At 44.0% G+C, this 22372-nt stretch overlaps 1 protein-coding gene across 1 annotated transcript in view; it reads right to left on the bottom strand.

Moving 5' to 3' along the window:
• Positions 1-3129: 3129 nt before the first annotated feature.
• Positions 3130-22372, bottom strand: part of LOC138651348 (carcinoembryonic antigen-related cell adhesion molecule 8-like) — a 65511-nt gene continuing 46268 nt past the window's right edge. Inside the window, exons 7-9 of the mRNA XM_069741462.1 lie at positions 15171-15199; positions 12011-12070; positions 3130-8008 (exon numbers count right to left, since the gene is read on the bottom strand). Of these exons, the coding sequence (XP_069597563.1) occupies positions 7922-8008; positions 12011-12070; positions 15171-15199 (176 nt within the window). The 3' untranslated portion in view covers positions 3130-7921. The remainder of the gene's footprint in view (positions 8009-12010; positions 12071-15170; positions 15200-22372) is intronic.

Below are 22372 nucleotides of genomic sequence, written 5' to 3'. Positions count from 1 at the left end.
CCTCACACTGGTAAAACTGGGGGTTGGATAGGAAGTTAGGTCAGAACGCAGCCTGGGAGAGCTCCAGGGAGGACCTGTCAGGGGTGGGTTCCTGACAGGGGCCTAGCAGAAAGGACAGAACGTGACGGAGCCACGCCTGCACTACCTTGCGGCAGCATCCTAAGAAAGGACACGAAGCGAAGGATATTGTGGAGAAGTGAGAAACGAGATCACAGCAGAAAGGAGAGCCAGTAGGAGTCGTACCCCGAGATCGTCAACATCCTACTGAGGCGCGTAGCCGGTGGCCGGAACGCCGAGGAAGTAACTGACTCCAAGCATTACTTCAAACAGCGGCAGGACAGTTAATTATAGGTTGGCTGTCTACCTTAAATCACCTAAGCAGACATAAGGGGCAAGCATGGAGAGGGGCGTCTCTAGGGTTCCAGAATAGCTCCAAGCCTTCTCGTCAAACGGGTGCGTCCTAGCCATATAAACTTGGGGGACAGAGAGAGAGAGAGAGAGAGAGAGAGAAAGAACGAATACGAAAGTTGTGAGGACTATCCCGAATGCTCAGCAGGGACGAACTACAACACACAGGCGCTAGTGGTAGGCCACGATTTCCACCTGCAAAGGGAACTCTGGATGTGCCTTCGGACCGGCCAGTCTCTGAGAGCCCTGTTAACTGTGCTCTGGATTGAGGATCCCGAAGTCTTCAGTAAAAGGTAAAGAGACTGCAACCCTGTGTCCTCGTTATTATCTGCGCCTCACACCATCGCCACCTACACTACTGGGAAGCCCTGGGGACATACTTCACCTGTGGGAAGGTATACCATCTAGCTGCCATAACACCACCCCAGTGGACCTCGAGCAGCGTCGGTCGTCCTGACCGAATACCACAGGTGGCGTCACTAAACCTCGGCAACTTTTATCACCCCTTTTATTGGACGCCCCTTAGCAGGGTCACGGACCGGGTCCAGCCACCGTGACAACCCTAGAGCCAGACAGAGAGGACCGGTACCGAGGAACCCCGGCCCTGCGTCTCGGGGCGCTCCATGTCCACTTTAATAGTTAAGTAATCCTAGATTGTTAGCACCATATATACATATATTCCTTCAGCTACGGTAACTGAATGATCTTTTTGGTCCAAATACTTTACAATAAATCTGTACTATGTGGCTATTGCTGCACTTCACTAATGTCTTCTGTATTTGTATCTTTCTACGCTTCATTTGGATTTCAATTCTCACTTTCACTGTACGACGAGGAAAATTCTGAGTTACTCTTAGAATATCAGATGACAGGACAAGGTGGAAAAGCAATTACTTTTCATGAGAATTGAAAAAGCTCTTGAGGGCCAAAGCTTCTGCAGTCACAGGTCCGAGGCTGCTGCAGTCACAGGTCCGAGGCTGCTGCAGTCACAGGTCCGAGGCTGCTGCAGTCACAGGTCCGAGGCTGCTGCAGTCACAGGTCCGAGGCTGCTGCAGTCACAGGTCCGAGGCTGCTGCAGTCACAGGTCCGAGGCTGCTGCAGTCACAGGTCCGAGGCTGCTGCAGTCACAGGTCCGAGGCTGCTGCAGTCACAGGTCCGAGGCTGCTGCAGTCACAGGTCCGAGGCTGCTGCAGTCACAGGTCCGAGGCTGCTGCAGTCACAGGTCCGAGGCTGCTGCAGTCACAGGTCCGAGGCTGCAGCAGCCACAGGTTCGAGGCTGCTGCAGTCACAGGTCCGAGGCTGCTGCAGTCACAGGTCCGAGGCTGCAGCAACCACAGGTCCGAGGCTGCAGCAACCACAGGTCCGATGATGCAGCAATCACAGGTCCGATGATGCAGCAATCACAGGACTGAGGTTGCAGTAATCACAGGTCCGAGGCTGCTGCAGTCACAGGTCCGAGGCTGCTGCAGTCACAGGTCCGAGGCTGCTGCAGTCACAGGTCCGAGGCTGCTGCAGTCACAGGTCCGAGGCTGCTGCAGTCACAGGTCCGAGGCTGCTGCAGTCACAGGTCCGAGGCTGCTGCAGTCACAGGTCCGAGGCTGCTGCAGTCACAGGTCCGAGGCTGCTGCAGTCACAGGTCCGAGGCTGCTGCAGTCACAGGTCCGAGGCTGCTGCAGTCACAGGTCCGAGGCTGCTGCAGTCACAGGTCCGAGGCTGCTGCAGTCACAGGTCCGAGGCTGCTGCAGTCACAGGTCCGAGGCTGCTGCAGTCACAGGTCCGAGGCTGCTGCAGTCACAGGTCCGAGGCTGCTGCAGTCACAGGTCCGAGGCTGCAGCAACCACAGGTCCGATGATGCAGCAATCACAGGTCCGATGATGCAGCAATCACAGGACTGAGGTTGCAGTAATCACAGGTCCGAGGCTGCAGCAATCACAGGTCCGAGGCTGCTATAATCATAGGTCCGAGGCTGCTGTAATCACAGGTCCGGCATTGTTCTTAGATTCATTTTTACTGCATTCATTGTGCACTAAAAATTACCTTGCATCACGATTGTCCAGGTCAGTATGTTTATGGAAAATCCCATTTTTTTTTTTATATTTTAACTTTTAAGAAAATCTATGATAGAGTTGTGGGACAAATTCATTTTACTGACTTTTTCTTCCATTTTGGAGTATATACAAAACATATTTTTGATAACTTTTGATTCCATTTTTAAGAAGGGATGAAGGTGATTAAGAAAAAAAAAGATAAATTTATTTTATTTTTTTTACTTTATGGTAGTGATCAAAAGGGTTAAATTTTTTAAAGATTTTTAAAGATCAGACTTTTTCTATTATTGAGAAAAAAAGGGCGATTTGAACTTTTAGGTTTTTGAATTACCATTTATATTTTTTCATGTTTGTTTATTCCCTAGGGTACATAAAATCACAATTGTTCTACTATAATACTTCTTCTACTCAAATACTTGCAGTATATAGTGAAAATAATTGTCTCCTATGAAGGAGCACTGAGGTGGTGGTGAGGAAGGGGCTGTCATAAGGAGATTAACAGTTGCTGAACAGCAGCGACCAGAGCTAGCTCCGATCCCTGCTGTTAGAGGCAGATATAACTCATCCACTATGGACCATGGTCCTACGAATGTGGTTGCTCAACTCTACTTTTGTGTAACTATATCATGAAATGCCAAAATAATATTATAATAGCAATAACCAACTCACACGCTTAAGAGAGACAGACGCCATTTTAATTATATTCATATATATTTACAGTATAGTGCTCACATATACCATAGATGTGTGAAGAGTGGTGCATTCACTCACGGCTGTACCTGCTCCGCTGGAGCTCACAATTATCCCAATACTTACAGTACATATACAACCAGCTACAAAGGACAGCAATAAAGGGGGTTAGAGAGGCCTCCGTTACCCTCAAACTTGCTCCCTAGTTTTCCTCCATTTTGGCAATAGACAGTGGAATCTCCCCACCTGAGCCCCTATGTCCAGAGACCCCATATCAGCTGCAAAACAGGGGCAGACTGAAAATTACTTTAGTACAAGGCAATTAGGGACATGGCCCCCCCTTACCGTGCACATTTGTAGAAATATGTAAACTCTACGATGTCAAAAAGTTTTAAAGTTCTTTATATTTAAAAAATGATGGGGATCCACTCCTGTGAGGACTGTGGATTAGAGATAAGCAAAAAGATTCACACTACACTGGTCCAGAGTCCACTTCAGTATCTCATAGGGCTTCCACCATACTACACTGGTCCAGGGTCCACTTCAGTATTTCATACAGCCTCCACCATACTACACTGGTCCGGAGTCCACCTCAGTATTTTCTAGAGCAACCACCATGCTACACTGGTCCTCAGTTCACTTCAGTATTTCATACAGCCTCCACCATACTACACTGGTCCACAGCCCACTTCAGAACTTCATGGTGTCTCTATCTTACTACACTGCTCCAGGGTCCACTTCAGTATTTCATAGAGCTTCCACCATGCTACACTGGTCCTCAGTTCACTTCAGTATTTCATACAGCCTCCACCATACTACACTGATCCGGAGTCCACTTCAGTATTTCATAGAGCCTCCACCATACTACACTGGTCCAGAGCCCACTTCAGAACTTCATGGTGTCTCTATCTTACTACACTGGTCCGGAGTCCACCTCAGTATTTTCTAGAGCCACCACCATGCTACACTAGTCCCGAGTTCACTTCAGCATTTCATAGAGCCTCCACCATGCTACACTGGTCCCGAGTTCACTTCAGCATTTCATAGAGCTTCCACCATACTACACTGGTCCAGAGAACACTTCAGAACTTCATGGTGTCTCTATCTTACTACACTGCTCCGGAGTCCACCTCAGTATTTTCTAGAGCCACCACCATGCTACACTGGTCCAGAGTCCACTTCAGTATCTCATAGGGCTTCCACCATACTACACTGGTCCAGAGTCCACTTCAGTATTTCATACAGCCTCCACCATACTACACTGGTCCGGAGTCCACCTCAGTATTTTCTAGAGCAACCACCATGCTACACTGGTCCTCAGTTCACTTCAGTATTTCATACAGCCTCCACCATACTACACTGGTCCACAGCCCACTTCAGAACTTCATGGTGTCTCTATCTTACTACACTGCTCCAGGGTCCACTTCAGTATTTCATAGAGCTTCCACCATGCTACACTGGTCCTCAGTTCACTTCAGTATTTCATACAGCCTCCACCATACTACACTGATCCGGAGTCCACTTCAGTATTTCATAGAGCCTCCACCATACTACACTGGTCCAGAGCCCACTTCAGAACTTCATGGTGTCTCTATCTTACTACACTGGTCCGGAGTCCACCTCAGTATTTTCTAGAGCCACCACCATGCTACACTAGTCCCGAGTTCACTTCAGCATTTCATAGAGCCTCCACCATGCTACACTGGTCCCGAGTTCACTTCAGCATTTCATAGAGCTTCCACCATACTACACTGGTCCAGAGAACACTTCAGAACTTCATGGTGTCTATCTTACTACACTGCTCCGGAGTCCACCTCAGTATTTTCTAGAGCCACCACCATGCTACACTGGTCCCGAGTTCACTTCAGCATTTCATAGAGCCTCCACCATACTACACTGGTCCAGAGTCCACTTCAGAACTTCATGTCATCTCTATCTCACTACACTGGTCCAGAGCCCATTTTGGTTCTCCATTGAGCTTCTATAGTACCAGCCTGGTCCGGTGTCCACTTTGCTACTCCATGGATATGGAGCCTCTATCATACTACTCTGGTCCAGAGCCCACTATGGTTCTCCATGAAGCCTCTATCATACTAGCCTGGTCTAGAGCCCACTGCATTACTCCATGGAGTCAATATAGTTCAAGCCTTGTCCAAAGCACACTACAGAACTCCATGACATCTCTATCGTACTAGCATGGTTTGGAGTCTACTTTGGCACTCCATGGCGTCTATATCACATTATACTGGTTCGGAGGCCACTTGTGTACTCCATGGAGCCACCATCATATTAGCTTGGTCAAGAATCCACTTAGGTGCTCCTTGGCAGCTGGACCAGAGTGGTGTGAACTTCCTTGGCCATCACTCGAGTGCCGGGATCTTGGGCACCTATTTCAGTTACAAAGTCCTCGCGACTCCATAATATCCAGTGAGGCTTAGTAATCACGAGACGTGTCCAAGATGATGTGAATCGAATTTCGACCAAACAAGTTCACCTTGCTCTGGTCTGGCCATCATGGAGTAATGGCGTGGACGTCAGCCCAAGGTAGAGTAGATGTCGGTCCAGGGTAGTGCAATAGAGGCGTCCGAGAACGTTGGCACTGATCTGCCAATCTTTTTGCTCATCTCTACTGGGGCCCCTTTAACCATCGGAGCGCTGGGCTATGATGTCCCACTCTTGGTGAAAAGAAGTCCACATAGAAACCCATATTGTGATTTGGCAATTAACTCACGATCTTATAGGAACCTCTTCTTCACAGGAAAGGAGTCCTTTGAAAATGATCTCTCATTTCAAGTTTTTATGATAAAAATCTTAAGAAATTTGGGCAAATTTCATGAATTACTATTTTATATATATATAAAAAAAAATATCCTAAAATCTTGCACTTCTCACTCTGACCATTGAGCTTAATAGCAGGCTGACACTTTCCTGTTCTGTAGAGATCGCTTCTCAGCAGCTTCATTACCATCACAGGCAGGATCACAATACAAGGTAACACCTATATAGAGATAACACAGGGGTCCACCATTGACAATAGCCAATATCACAGCTCAACTTCCCTCCCCTCCCTCCCTGCACAGGTCACAGAACATGCCCACAACACTCTCCCATAGAAGTCAATGAGTCAGATCCTGTCTATTGTGGTCTATGGTCCATGTAGCTGTTCATAGAAGCTCCGGCAAAATGGCTGCCCTTGTAAATCATGTACAGAAAATTAAAAGAATAATAATAAAAAAAAAAAAAAATTGTAAAAAAAAAAATAAGCAACAGAAAAGCAAAGGGGGTGAGGAGGGTTTGGGAAACTTTGAGCACACTCACCAGATAATTTAATTTTTTTTTACCCAAATTGCTGATGGCCCTCATCCGCCCAAATAGAATGGGACCACCTACTATTTTTTTTTTTTTTTTTTAGTGTGGGCAACATAATCCTTCTTCTTTTACATCAGGGATAGCCCAAAATTTTTCCAAAAAACACAGGGCAGTCCCAGCAAATTTGAGATGGTTTAGTCATCCGGACCATTAACGGAGGTGTAAATTTAAGCTCCTGAGCCCCCAAAGCAAATTTTGTAACCAGGTCCCCTATCTACCATGTGCTAGTTATAATACTGGGGTAGTTTGTGGCAGAGGGGTCTTGGAGCACCTTAGGCACCAGGGTGATGCACCTTTTTAGGCCAGTGGTATGACTAACCAGTGGCGGACCTATAGATGCATCCAGTGTCGGACTGGGTTGGCGATGGCCCACCAGAAACTTTGATTCTCGGGGCCCACTGTTCAGTACACAAATTTACTTTTGCTTCTATGTAATATTAATTTGGCGAGCTTGTTTAATATATTATTACATTATGCCTTTTTTACGCAAATTGCGAATCAAGTATAATAGCGTTGCTCATTGTTACTCCTTCACAGCGGCCCACCGGAGGATTTTCCGGGAACCACCGTGGGCCAGTCCGAACCTGGGTGCAACATGTGTAGTCAACACATGGGTCCCTATTTCCACCTTTTGGGAAAATGTTATCTTCCGCCTCTTCCAAGAACGCACCCGCCTATTCATCCCGGGACGTCCACCATTGGGCGAGGCTTACAATTAACCCTCACCACCTTTTTTTTTTGGCCCAGGAATAACCAGCTAATCCAGGACAGTTGGCTGGACTCTACAGAGTTTTACATTTTCCGTGGAGGCGTACAGTACAGACATTTTATGGTAAAAAAAATAAAATTCACATTTTTTTTCTTTTAGATAAGATTCTGTAATGTTAAAGGTCACCTCAAGTTCCTCTGCAGAAAAAAAAAAAAAAAGAGGACTTCATTGCATGCAACGGTCTTGCAAAAAAAAAAAAAAAACACTACTTGAGAAATAAAAAAAAAATGTAAAGGGGATAATATCTCGCACGAAAACAGGTCCCATCTTAGAAACGGAAATCATTCTATCCCTTTAAAACTTTTTTTTTTTTGTTTTTCTCGTTTCGCGAAAGGTACATTTAGCTGCCGTTCTTCACCTGGACACCAGAGGGCGGCATGAGACAGGCAGGAAGCACAGGACTAAAGCTACACTGGGAAAGGTTCACATTGTGTCAGAGCCTGAGGTTGGATGGACGGTCCAGCTCCGGTGCTGAGCTCATGTCCTGCCAGGACGGAGCCGGTGTAACTCACATCCTGAGCTGTGTTGAATTTACACATCCGACAGAGTGTCAAGAAGATGGATTGTACGGCAAATCCTGGTGCACGGTTGTAGGAATGTTGGAGAAATGAGACATTTCGGAAAGGAAGAAGACTTTTCAACGTAATTTCAGTTCCGAATACACCACGTTGTCTGAAGGCGGCGGCGCTTCTGGACTCCGGTTTTCATATATTACTTCAGGTGTCTGAAGGAGAGGAAAAAAAAATAATATTAGCAATACAAACGGCATTAATTGGACCCGATGAGGCTGGTGTACTTACGATGAAAATCCATGTCAGAATGACCAAATCCATTTTGGAACGTTTCCACGCTTTAGCTGGTCTCATAAAAATGCTCAATTTGATTAGAGCGTTTATAAAGCCATTCTGACGCAGATTTTCAAAGCAAGTACGGTACACCATCAGGTCCAAGAGATCTATTTCATGATGGAGGCAGTTTGGAAATGTGAAAGATCTTTAAAATTATAAAGTCAAGGCCGGTGGTTTCTTCAGTCATTTTCTTTTTCTTTCATAATGAAAAGTGCGTTTAATCTTTAAATAGACCTGATGAAGCTGCTGTGCTTACTTTGAAACTCAATTTCTGAATGATTGTAAAAACCTTTTAGTAAAGTTTCACAGACTAATATTAAAATGAGCATTGATGAGTCCTGCTCAAGCTGGGCTGATATAATTCCCCATGAAGAATTTTACAAGCTATTTAAATTGTGGATTTTCAAAGTAAGAAACCAGTCTCATCAGGTGTAAGAGCTCTATTGTGAAATATGGTGTTCAAATCTGCTATAAATGGATTTCATCATGGCTGCCTTCTTCGGTCACTATTTTTCATAATACAAACTGCATTCATTAATAATTAGACCCATACGGGCTGATGTACTTACTATGAAAATCCATTTTTGAATGACTATGTAAGCCTTTCTGAAGAGTTTCACTAGCTAATATTAAAATGGAAAATGTTAGGAGTCCTGTTCCAAGAACTCAAATTCTTGCTTGATTAAAGGATCATGCAGACATTTTAATGTGGCTTTCAAAGTAAGTACACCAGCCTCACCAAGTCTAAGAGGTCTGTATAATTATGGATGTGATTTGTATTGTGAAATCTGGTGCCCTATATGCTTTTAATTTGATTGTTTAGCTTTCTTACCAAAGCAGTGCCACTAATATTTATTGGTTGGGTCTGGTACTGCGGCCAAGCTACCTTGTAGTGAAAGAGATCAAGCTGCAATACAATGTGGACATGTGCGGTGATTTGGACAATCCCTTTGGGATCAGTTCAAACTTTACTGCGGAAGCTTTAGAATGGCAGCCCAAAGAATGAACAGGTTACTTCTTCTAACAACTTCTGGGCTTTCGAAGCCTAAGAAAAGATTGAACATGAGCACAGCAATGTCGTCTTTACGTTACTGTGCACCATGTTCATTCTTCGTAGTATTTATTTTATTTTTTAGGCGGATTCCAAACGAAATCCTCCTGAAAAAACAGTTTGAGTGCCCACACCAAAAGGCCGGTTTCACACGTCAGTGGCTCCGGTACGTGAGGTGACTGTTTCCTCACGTACCGGAGACACTGACTCACGTAGACACATTGAAATCAATGTGTCTCTGCACATGTCAGCGTGTTTTCACGGAACGTGTGTCCATGTGCAAAACACGGAGACATGTCAGTGTTCGTGGGAGCGCACGGATTACACGGACCCATTAAAGTCAATGGGTCCGTGTAAAACACGTACCGCACACGGACGCTGTCCTTGTGCAGTCCGTGTGCCGTGCAGGAGACAGCGCTACTGTAAGCGCTGTCCCCCCCACGTAGTGCTGAAGCCGCCATTCATATCTTCTCTCCTCCCATAGGGGTGTAGCCGTATATTCATGACTGCAATGGGCGGCACCACGTGACCGCTCATACAGTAGAAGGTGCGGCGAGGACAGGACGCTGCGAGGGAGCCAGGTGAGTATTTTATTAACAGCGGGCGGGCATCTTTATTTTAAACACGAAAATAAAAAAAATAAAAAAGGATTTTTCATATCTTCTTTCTGGAGAGAAGATATGAATGGCGGCTTCAGCATCAGATGCAGGGGACAGCGCTCATCTCTAGCGCTGTCTCCTGCACGCTCCGTGTGGTACCCAGTCGGCGCACGTGTGCCGCACGGATGGCCTACATGAGCTCACGGACATGGATAACTCCGGTACCGATTTTTTCGGTACCAGAATTATCTGGACGTGCGAGACTGGCCTAACGTAGACATGGAAACTTTCCCAAAATATCCAAGAGGATTTTGAAAAAAAAGAAGACCTCCTAGACTTCTGAAATAGTTGACAAATATCTTGGGAGCACGTTGATGCCTTCTAAATTCTCCAATAAATGCTCCACCAAAAGACGAAAAAGGAATGTAAGAGGCATGAAAAAAAATACACACACCCGAATGCAGACATAGATATTTTGGGAAGTTTCAAAGAGGCTTTGGAAAACAGACTCCTGAAAAAGTTGACAAATATCTCGGGGGCGTGTTGATGGCTTCTAAATCATCTCAATGGATGACCATGGCATGCTCCACCAATAGACGAGGGAGGAATGTAAGAGGGTTTGCATGGCTCATGGAGAAGATGTAGTTGGGTGAGGCCTGAGACGGGTGTAGGTACGTGGAAAAAAATTCTAATCAAAGACCACCAGGTGGTCACATCTAAATGCTGCCAAGTATGACCTAATGTGGACCCAAAAAAAAGCTTACTGGAAAAACAAACCGTTCGCTATGCCTAGTGCAAGGTCAAAATGGTGGAGCATGACACAAAGAAGATCGTGTAGAGAATCCCTTTGTCACGTCACGCAGTTATACTCTAACTGTATTGTCCATAATGTGGCATTAATGGCGCCTACTGTTACAGGACCAAGTATTAAAAGAGCGTTGGGCATGTCGGGGCACTTCCCTACCTTGTTTGAAAATGTATACACAATGGGACCAGCCCCCTCACATTAAGGTCCACCCAGCAACAGGTGAAAAGGGAGGCTAAGAAGGGGTAAACAAAAAAGTTGCAAAACTTTATGGGGGCATGTTGCTTCATAAATGTCCCACCATGGACAAGATTTATCAAAAGTAGGGTTGAGAGACTTTTCTTTTTATAGGATCGGGTCGGGTTTCACGAAACCCGACTTTTTCAAAAGTCGGGTCGAGTGAAATCGGCCGATCCTATAGAAAAGTCGGGGTCAGGGGTCGGCCGAAACACGAAACCCAATGCAGTGCATTGGGTTTCTAATGGTTCCCAGGGTCTGAAGGAGAGGAAACTCTCCATCAGGCCCTGAGATCCATATTTAAGTGTAAAATAAAGAATTAAAATAAAAAATATTGATATACTTACCCTCGGACGCGCCCTGGTTCTCACCGGCAGCCTTCCTTCCTAAGAATAAGCACCTGAAGGACCTTCGATGACGTCGCGGCTTGTGATTGGTCGTGTGAGCGGTCACATGGGCGTCACGCGACCAATCACAAGCCGCGACGTCACCTAAGGTCCTTCAGGCGCTGATTCTTAGGAAGGAAGGCTGCCGGTGAGAACCAGGGCGCGTCCGAGGTTGAGTATATACCTATTAGGAATATACTCACCCTCGGACGCGCCCTCGGACGCTTCCTTCCTAAGAATTAGCGCCTGAAAGACCTTAGATGACGTCGCGGCTTGTGATTGGTTGCGTGACCGCTCACGCGACCAATCACAAGCCGTGACGTAATCGAAGGCCCTTCAGGCGCTCATTCTTAGGAAGGAAGGCTGCCGGTGAGAACCAGGGCGCGTCCAAGGGTGAGTATAGCAATATTTTTTTATTTTTATTCTTTATTTTACACTTAAATATGAATTCCGATACCGATTCCCGATATCTTAAACATATCGGAACTCGGTATCAGAATTCCGATTCCAGATCAGAAGATCACCGACCTCATGGCCGACCCCGCACAGGGTTCGACTTTGCCAAAAGTCGGCGACTTCTGAATCTGGCCGACCCGTTTCGCTCAACCCTAATCAAAAGTAATCCAAATTAAAGTGAAACATTTGCCCACAACAACCAATCAAATGCCAGTTCTCATTTTTCGCTGACCTTCTGATTGGTTTGAAAATTTTAACTTGAAAGTGGTGCCAAGAATATCAAAATTTCCTCGTGCTGACGCATTTCAGCGAAACGCCTACGGACAGGCACGTAGTTACTGTACCTTTTCCTTTTTTGGCTGGTTCTTGAACTCAATCGCGGCGTACTGAAGCTCATGCTGCTCCTAAAATAAAACACAACAGTAATTTTTTTTCCCCACTATCTTTTTTATTAAAGGTTTTTCATCTTATCAACTTCATGCATCCTCACATGTGATATAAAAAAAAACACACGACTATCGAATATTAATCTTCTGTTCTGCGTTTGACTCTTTTCCAATCAATTTATCATTTTACTATTTACCACTAGTTGCCCAAGTTACCAGTCACCGCTGCAGTCTATCACAGGTGGTCGAACATGCATTGTGCTTACAAGCTCTTTCCAAGGGAGCTTGTAAGCGCTGCTCTGAAATTGGAGTGCACTGTTAGCACCCAATCCTGGCCATCTCCAGTGCCGTGGTGCTCCTCTGATGAAGGGTCAAAAAAAAAATCACAGTTCGATCAAGCCAAACTATAATGCCGCTGATCAAGTAGGACCACACTGCCCCCTGGAAGGATGGAAGCCAGGGGAGCAGTGCGCTCCTGCAGAAAAAAGAAAAGAAAAAAAAAAAAAAGGAGAAAACCCCTTTAGCAGTGAAATACCCTAGATGTAGGGTCCTCATGAGTAATTATGCCTGACCAGAGTTATCCAGATGCAGTGCCCCCTGGCAAGTAGGAAGCTGGGAGGCAGGGGAGCAGTGTGTTCCTGCATAAAAAAAAAAAAAAAAAAGAGACATCCCCCGTTAATAGTGAATTAATCCTACATGTAGGGTCCTCATAAGTAATTATGCCAGACCAGTGTTATCCAGACAACATGGCTGACTTATAAGAAGACTTTTTACACCACTTTAAAGGGGATGTCTGGTGTAGAATACCCATTGACAAATACCCCATTCAGGAGTTCCGGTTTAGAAAAGGGGTTACCAGCTATAGATCTTCATCTATAAGGAAGATATAAAGAGCATCTCTCTTTCTGGATGACCCAGTTTCTCTGTGTATAAGGACATCTCATTCAGTTGTAACAGTGTAATGCTCCATTTTTCCTGCGGAGGCACTGCAGAGGAATTGAACACTTCCTGCCAAGCTTCCTCTACAGATTATAACACATTTCTGCAACCCACTGCAATGGAGTAACTTGTAATCAGCCTAATGTTAAAAAAAAAAAAATCCTTAACTGTCCAAATCACAAACTTTTTGGTAGGATTCCCTGACATAAAGGGCTTTGTGTGAGTGAATGGTTCCCTTTAATGGCCAAGTTCATTGTGATGAATCTTAGCAACCACATTCTGAGCTGAGTGAATGCGGATACCGGCTTTGTATTCCCCGGCAGCAAAGACCGCAGAAAAATCAAGACCTGAAAGTGTCATTTCTATCTTAGACAAGGGGAAGGTCGTTTTTCTAGTAAAAGCAGAAAATATGGGTCAGAACTACCCCTGACGTAGTCAATGTCCTCCTTCTGGATATTGGATTGTGCATTTTACAAAAAAATATTTAAAAAAATTGCTTTTCAACATTCAGGATGGAAAAAAATAGCATGATCTCCTATGAAATGGTGGATCATGAGGGTGGAGTAATTTGCAGATGCTCCTCCGCACCACCGGTAGAGGGAAGTCTTCGAGACAAGGATGAAAGATTTGTTTCAGATCAAATGCAACATTGATTTTGGAATAATGAAAGTTGAACTAATTTTCCCAAATATGTATAGTTCCGAATACCTAAACTATCGCACAACGCCCACATACTATCGCCTACGTAATGGTGCCACACAGTACCCAAAAAAACAATGGCCAAACAATACGTGAGCTCTCAGCTCAATATCAACTTGAGGTAACTTTTTGAGCGTAGGAGACCAATTCCCCCACCCATGCAGAAACCAAGTGAAAAAGGGAACTAATAAGTATTTGCAGAAGTTTCATGTTATGTAACTAGAAAGATGATTTGCAAAATAGACTAAGTCAACTACGTGATCTATCTATACTACAGTAATTAGTCACCTATCCATGGAGAGATGAGGAGGCCCTGCCTTGGATCATCCCATTTCCTTTGTTGGGTGGGAAAAAGAGGTGCAATAGTCTCTCCTCTCCAGAGGAACTAGATTGCTAGCAAACTAATGTATAAAAAGGAGTTTTCGGGCTTATTTTTTTTTTATTTTTTGTTTTTTTAAGTCCTCCATGGTAAGGGATGTTGATGAAAGAAACCATCCCTACCCCTGAAATCTACGCTTCTCTCCAGATGTCCTTGGCATGGTAAAAGAGAGGACATCCCGACTACCAATCACCCGACACCACAGCCAATCTTCTGGCTGATCATTTCGATAACTGGTGGTCGCGACGTCAACTTTTCCGGTCGAGTCGAGACAATCAGGGGGGCAGATTGTGAGGGTAAAGCCAACCGTACACATTAGATGGCTCATAGCTGAGCGGAGTTTTGGCCTCCAGCTGTCCTTGGCATAGTGAAAGAGATGACATCCCGACTACCCATCACCTGACACCACAGCTAATCTTCTGGCTCATCATTTCGATAACTGGTGGTCGTGACGTCAACTTTTCTGGTCAGGTGGAGACAATCAGGCGGCAGGTTGTGAGGGTGAAGCCAACTGTACACATTAGATGGTTGACAGCTGAACTAAGTTTTGGCCTATCGCTCGGACGATAGCCATCTCAGTCATATCTCCAGTACAAGAGAGTGCTTTTTCGGCCAGGAGAACAAGATGATCAGCAGTCTGAATACCCGATAGAGTTCTCCGACAATCAGATCACCGATTCCCCCACACACAGAGTATCAGCCAAATCCATCAGGTGCATCAGGGTGGGGTCAAACATTAAAGTGCACCTTCCCACTTGTTTGTTTTCCCCTTAATCTCCAACCACCCCCCCCCATCTTTGATTGATAGCTTTGTCTTCATAAAGTCAGAGATGGGTGGAGATAGATGGAAGACAAGTAGTAAACGATCTGTGAACCCTTGGTGTGGCCAAGCACCTATACTTGGTTTGAACAGTTATCCTTTGCTGACAGAGTGCTTAAAGCATGCCTTCTTTCAGTTTTCAGCATCCCTTCCCATGGATGACTTAATCGAAACCCCCTTTAATAAGAGGACGTAGAGAGCGAGGCACACGTGGTGGAGGTGGAGATGCTTAACTTTGCTATACAAGCATGTCGCAAGAAAACAATATGGTGTCTACTTACCGGAGACTGTGTTGGAATGTCGGCCTGACCTGTTAGAAAATAAAGTGTAGAAATAATTAGATGTTGGTTATTTTAACACTTCCTTCTTTCAGCAACTTAAACAGGTACAGTGAAAGTTTCCAGAAATAATAATAGAAACTATAGTCAATTTGCGATGATGAAATATTGTACAATAACCAAGTGACTCACCAGTGGCATGAGAAAGGTATAAATTAAAAGGCATGGTCTGGTTTTAGAAACAATTGTCAATTTTCCCCAGAATCATCTAATCGATAGACTAAGATACTGTAGGTCATTCCTCTAGACCAACTTTGTACTTTCATCCGCTCCCCTACATCATACAGGTTTAGTCTGGACTACAGAAGTCCCCAACAAGACCGGCCAATTACAGCCAAAATTCAGGAAACCACAAAAAATGGTTAATGATTTCCATATGTGAAAGAATTTTTGGCTCACACAAAAAGAAAAGTTTGAGACTGGTTAGTGGACAAGGAGAGACTAAGCAGTGTTAAAACCTCCAAGAGGCAGCAATTTTAATTTTTTTTTTTCTTATAGAGATATTCTCCATTAGATAGGAGAAAGCTTCCCGATCACCAAGTCTGACTGCTGGGACATCCACTGATCCCAAGAACTGAGCCTCTGAAGAGCCGCCTGTGAATAGCGCAGTGGACGTCCTTTTTCAATTGATTCGAATTGACTCGTCAGAGTGTCTTCGGCACTCCTATAAAAATTAATGAAGTGTCAGCGTGCACGATCGACCACTGCACCATTCACATGGAGGTCTTCAGAGCCCCGGTTCTTGGCATCAGTAGGGTTCCCAAAAGTGAGACCGGTAGTGATCAGCAAATTATTTCCTATCCAGTAAATAGGAGAAAACTTCAAAAACTTGGTAAAATATCCCTTTCAGTAAAACCCCAGCTGCCATGAAATCCCTTCGATGATCACAATGTGAGGGGGAAGGATGGGTTTCTGAAGCGACACCCATCTCAGTGCCTAACTTTTATTTTGCCGACACAAATGTCAGTGGTATCCAAGATTAAACTATTTTGATACAGCCTGCGCTCAAAGAAATTATTCTGTGGTGCCAGCTGTAGACCACAGCCAGCACATGAAGCGTGCTCAGCTACAGAGCCCAGCCTATACAAAAAGTGGTCTCGTCAAAGCCTATGCCCGAACACCTCGGCAAAATGGGATTTGTACGTATGCACAGACGGGCCCACAGATTAGAACGGTGCCGTCAGAGTGAACAGGATTTCTGATGTGGATAATTTTGGGGCATATATGCTTAATGGAGACTGACACTCAGACACAGTCTACTATGTTAAGGTAATAGTCTTTATTTCATCATGCTGAAGCTCTTAAAAGGCAAGAGTTTCCAAAAATGCAAGTCCAGAAGTGTTCAACCTTTTTCTTTAATTTAGTTTCATACAAAAAAAAATAAATACAATATTGTAAAATATTAGAAAATGCCTCAATGGGTGGCACTTCACAGTTATAGACACATAGCCAGGGTTGGACTGGCCCACCAGAGAACTGGAGAATCCTCCGGTGGGCCTTGGCATCTCCTTCAGGAGAGTTCATAGTACAAACCATGCAGCTGCTATGGGGCTCTTTAGTGGGGGAGAAAGGTGGGCCCTCAAAATCAAATCCTCTGGTGGGCAGTGTTCTTCAGTCTGACACTGCATATAGCATAAACTTATTTAGGGATATAGTAAGCAAAGGGCATATATAAGGAAGGTCATATATCTGTAGCTGACCACCTTCTTCTTACAGCAGGGTCATACCATGATGGTAGACTATTCCTAAGAGACATGCAAAAGGTGTCTCCATGGTGGAGCTCCACCAACGTCAAGACTGAAGCATAACCAAGTCTTTGGTCAAGAAACCAAGACGTGAGGAATACCTTAATAATATATATTAACTAAATACCGTAGTTTACAATGGGAATCTCTCTGTTCGTTGCATTTTTCTTTTTCACAGACGGCAAGAGGAAATAGAAAACTATATTCCAAAGAAATATTTTTTCTGAGGTATGAAATGTTGGCCGTTGGCCCTTCAGGATGGTCTCAAGTTCATACATGCCTTGTGGATCTCAGGTATGAACTATTCTGTTACAGAAAGTCTAGACTTGTAAACTTGGCTGTAACTTCCCGGTATTACGGTACTTAATAGACATTAGACAATGACTCCTCACACACCCTGGTATCTATCTGCTCGGCATAGTAACAGTAACTAGAGCACCGTACAATAAGAAAGCAAGCAGTTCAATAGACTTGCTGATCCATGAATTTTATGGATCTCTGACCAAGTGAATAGCTAAGATTGAATTTGCCATCAGGTCTCTGTGCCCGAGGGTCCCAACGACCCTTCTACTTTGTGAGAAGGTACCAGTATTTTAAATGGTAAATTTAGAATTGGTGCCCAAGAGCTTCAAGTTATGCACGAATATGGCGGCCGAACATGTAGTATGTTGAGGGGTCTGTGCCACCAAAGTTCTTCACTCAAGTATCAAGAAAATGGCAAACATGGCATGTCCAGTAGGCCATAACTTTTTCTCCTTTAGGCCTCGTTCGCGCATGCCAAATTTGTAAGGTTGTACGTGAGAAATGAAAGTCAAAGTGCAGTGGGGCATGAGCAATTTTCCACATGGACATGGAGCTGCAAAAACAGACCCAACCAAGTTCAAACGTCATGACTGGTCAGAGAACATACACATGAACGTCAAGCCAATCTTAGCCCTCATTCAGACGACTGTTTCACATACATTTCTTATTTATATCCGTGTTTTTCGAGGGCAGAACACATATCCGTTATAGTTTATGGGGCAGTTCACATATTTGCTTTTATTGAAGATTGAAGGGAACCTGTCACCCCGAAAATCGTGGGTGAGGTAAGCCCACCGGCATCAGGGGCTTACCTACAGCATTCTGGAATACTGTAGATAAGCCCCCAATGTATCCTAAAAGATGAGAAAAAGACGTTAGATTATACTCACCCAGGGGCGGTCCCGCTGTTAGTCCGGGTCCGGCGCCTCCCATCTTCATCAGATGACGTCCTCTTCTGGTCTTCACGCTGTGGCTCCGGCGCAGGCGTACTTTGTCTGCCCTGTTGAGGGCAGAGCAAAGTACTGCAGTGCGCAGGCGCCGGGAAAGGTCAGAGAGGCCCAGCGCCTGCGCGCTGCAGTACTTTGCTCTGCCCTCAACAGGACAGATAAAGTACGCCTGCGCTGGAGCTGCAGTATGAAGCCAAGAAGAGGACGTCATCGTATGAAGATGGGAGGTGCCGGACCCGAACCGCAGCGGGACCGCCCCTGGGTGAGTATAACCTAACGTCTTTTTCTCATCTTTTACGATACATCGGTGTCTTATCTACAGCATTCCAGAATGCTGTAGATAAGCCCCTGATGCCGATGGGCTTACCTCACCCGCGATTTTGGGGGTGACAGGCTCCCTTTAAGTGTCTACGATATAAAGAGGAGACGTGTCCGAATTAGATCCGATTTGCAGATCTCGCTCGCCCACGCTGCTGCCATCCCCGTTCTATTTTTTACTCTTTAATGGGTAGCATGTTTTTTTTTTTTGCATATAAGAAAAATGAATATACATATACACCAAGAAAGAATATATGAGGTGCATCCACTCAAGATAATAATACCTACAGATATGATGCACAGCTACAACATATGTATTAGGACAAATAATTTTATTATATCATAAAAACATAACAAAATACATATTATAGGGGAAAGAACAAGACAGATGGAAATGAAATAGGGGGTGTCACGGAGTTATAAAAACGCCTTATTATACATAATGCCATGCAACTAGAATAATTCCAATATGTAAAACTATATAGATATCGAATATGCAAATATAGATAATAGTTATGCGGACAGTAAAATGTATACAATAAAGCTAGTATATAGTACCTATATCGTATGGTCTCCTGAACCAAGGTATAGAATATAAATGTATAAAGTGATAATTATTATATTAATTATCTGGCACTGGTCAGTATTACATTGGATCTCCTTTCCTTATGGCCCTAGGACACTTTATTTTTATACGATTATGTTCTACTATATTGAATATATGTGCATTTATTAGATACTATTGACTTATAATAACCACTCTATACTATATTTATTTGGTACTTTATGATATTATTTCTTTTTACTATCATGTGGATTTTATAGTCAATAATTATCACTTTATACATTCTATTCATTTGTAATTGGAGGCATTTGCTAATATTTTTTTTCACCTACTACATATTGGGATAGGATCCTGGAGATGGGAACACCCCTTCAAGTGAACGGTATGCTTACTTAAAGGGTTTAAAAAAAAAAAAAAAACCCACAAGAACTTTGGTTGAAAAATCCACATAAAAGATTGGCGCTTTTTTTGGAACAGAAACGGGTCCATGTTCTTAATATTGCATTACCCCTTTTACGCTTTCATCCAGCCATCATCTGCCTTGTAATTTCATTGAAACCCATTTTCATAGATGCAAAAAAAGACTTCTCTTTCTTAACCAAAAATATGCCGGTCCAGTAAACATGTCCAAGTATCTAAGCAGAGCCATGTGTTGTGTCCTGAAATCTCTTTCGTACAGAACGATAACGCTTCTATAGTAACGTAATCTTTACAGATAAGGCAGGTGGCGGCTTCTCTGCTGGCACCATCTACAATATGCAGAGGTTTTAGATATTTACATGGCCGATAAAGAAGGAAAAAAATAAGACACCAACAGCTTTACTCAAATGTAATGAAAAAAAAAAAAAAAAAGAGGACAAAAGAAAAGAAAAAAAAAGAAAAAATATGGAATTTCTGAGACCAGAAAAATGTAACACAAAATCAATAGCGGTGCACTAAATGCAGCAGGTCAGATAAGTTTCAGAGCTTACCCATATCTCTAAAATTAAAAACCTACCCTTAAGATAGGTCATTAAACGAGATGAAAGAATCTTAAATGTATTTATTTTTTTTAAATTTGATTTTTAAATTTGCAAAGAACAAGTATTACAAAGCCTCCAATTGCGGGGCGTGGTTTGCAGGGGACAAGAGCAGACTTGCCTTTACGGAGCTCCTGAATAATCCCCTATATTGAGCTACCTTTGGCTTCCAAAAAGTGGAACTTATAGATCTATAATCTTGGAAACCCTTTGGTCCTTATCTACAACAAATAAAAATGAAGAATATAGTGGATATTACAAGGACAACAAGCACTACAGCTTCTCGGCCTGTAACAAGGCCTCCAATCAAGATGGCCGCCACACAGGCAAACATGAGAGGAAAGAAATTCAGGGTTTCTGTCACCCACAGAACAGAAAGAGCTGGAGCCAAGAAGATTCCGGTAAAAGATGTGAGAAAAGTCCCTTTTGCTCCTGTGTTGGGGAGGACCTCAGATGTTCCCCCAGACAACAGGGATTCAACACAGAAGAATACCAACGGCTGTGCTGAATCGTCGTCGGCTGTTGCGGAGGTGATATGCCGGACGACGTCAGCGCTGCCACCAGCGAAGAACCTTGCACTCCCCGTGGCACTGTTACCCACTGAAAAGGAGGGGAAGAAGAGCCGGGAGTTTGCGGTGAGATCGGGAGCCGCGACCATGCGGAAGGAAGGAACCCAGGACTTGTCCCTTACCTTAACACCTGGCAAGTCCTTCAGGATCGACTCGGTCCGGTGGGGGCTGGGAAGCGAGGCCCGGTGCGGCCCGGTGATTCCTCCGCCGGCTGCTTGCTACTTAACCGCATGCAGAGCGACTGATGCAGCAGTGGTGAGGGAAGAGGGAGTCCTGCAAGGTATTCAGCTGTATTGTGAAGCAGCGAATGGTACACCGCCACTACTCTTAGTGCTTCAGAGAGGTGTGCTACCTCTAATCCTTCATATAATTGCCCAAAAATCACAGGGGAAATTGACAATTACCCAAACGATAAGGGGCAATCAAGCAGAAGGTGAAGAGGCTGATGCGGCGACAGTTAGGGAGGAGGGTGTCTTCCCACTACAAAGTGGTGGAATAGCAATTGGAACACCGCTACAGTTCTATAATGCCTCACAACCTCTTCCTATATTGAGGAGAGGTGCCACCCTTAAACCTTCTTTTAATACCCCAAAAATCATAGGGGAAACTCATGAAAACCCTGACAATAACGGCCAACTATGTAGAAGCCCATCTGTTAAAGGGGTTTTATCAACAAATTGGAATGTCTGTGACCAGTCCTCTGACACATCAGAAAGTGACCCCGTTAAACAAATACGGTCACAGCAAAAATCTATACTAGAAAAAAAAACAGGCTTCTTTCGATTGAAGAACTAATCCAAAAAATACTTCCTAATTTGACCTCTACTATGGAACCAGCCGACAAAAACAATAGCGACACAGTAGATCAAAAGGAACAGCTGGATGTAAACCATGATACAGATAATTCTTCTAATTCATCAGAGGGACTAGAAAGTGTCCACTCGGAAGAATTTACCAAAATGACGGATACCTCCGACTATGGGGACAGCGACTTTACTAATTTTACAGATTCTGACGAAAACATTCCTCCTCAGAGAGTTCTACTGAATACGAGACTTATGAGCCCATAGGAAAATTCCTATTCCAGCCAAATAAAATTAACTTGGGTCAAGAGAAAATCGGATGCAGGTCCTGAGGACCAGATCTCTAATGTTTCTTTAATCATAAAGCTCTCAGATGGGTAGTCATCAGAAGCTGGTATGTTATATACCAGCTTCTGATGACTACCCATCTGAGAGCTTTATGATCAATATCTGCAGAGCCTTTTTAACATCAGCAAACATCTTGGAAAAGGGTACTAATACACGTGGATACGAATCTAAAATATCCGACCTTCAAGAATCAAATACTGTAAAAGCCTCGGAATCTTTTATCCAATAGCTATTTAAAGATGCACTACATTTTATAGTCAAAGACTCTAACTTAAATTCTACCAAGGCCCCTGATGCCCCTCTTCGAGACTCAAAAATTACAGACACTCTAGAGAAAAACTACCAGATCTCGCCCTCTATCCATGCTCATAGTCCACACATACTCTTGGACTCTCTGGAGAGGATCCAAAAAGATATCAACTATTTTAGAGACTACTTGGCTAATTATGAAGACTTCAAAATGAAAAATAACATAAAAATCAGAGGAATACCAGAGTCGGTCTAGCCCTCACAGTTAAAAAATTATAT

This window comes from Ranitomeya imitator, chromosome 10, assembly GCF_032444005.1.
Source record: "Ranitomeya imitator isolate aRanImi1 chromosome 10, aRanImi1.pri, whole genome shotgun sequence".
Classification (NCBI taxonomy): domain Eukaryota; kingdom Metazoa; phylum Chordata; class Amphibia; order Anura; family Dendrobatidae; genus Ranitomeya; species Ranitomeya imitator.
Note: the sequence above shows the minus strand (reverse complement) of the source record. Positions and strands in the feature narration are given on the sequence as shown.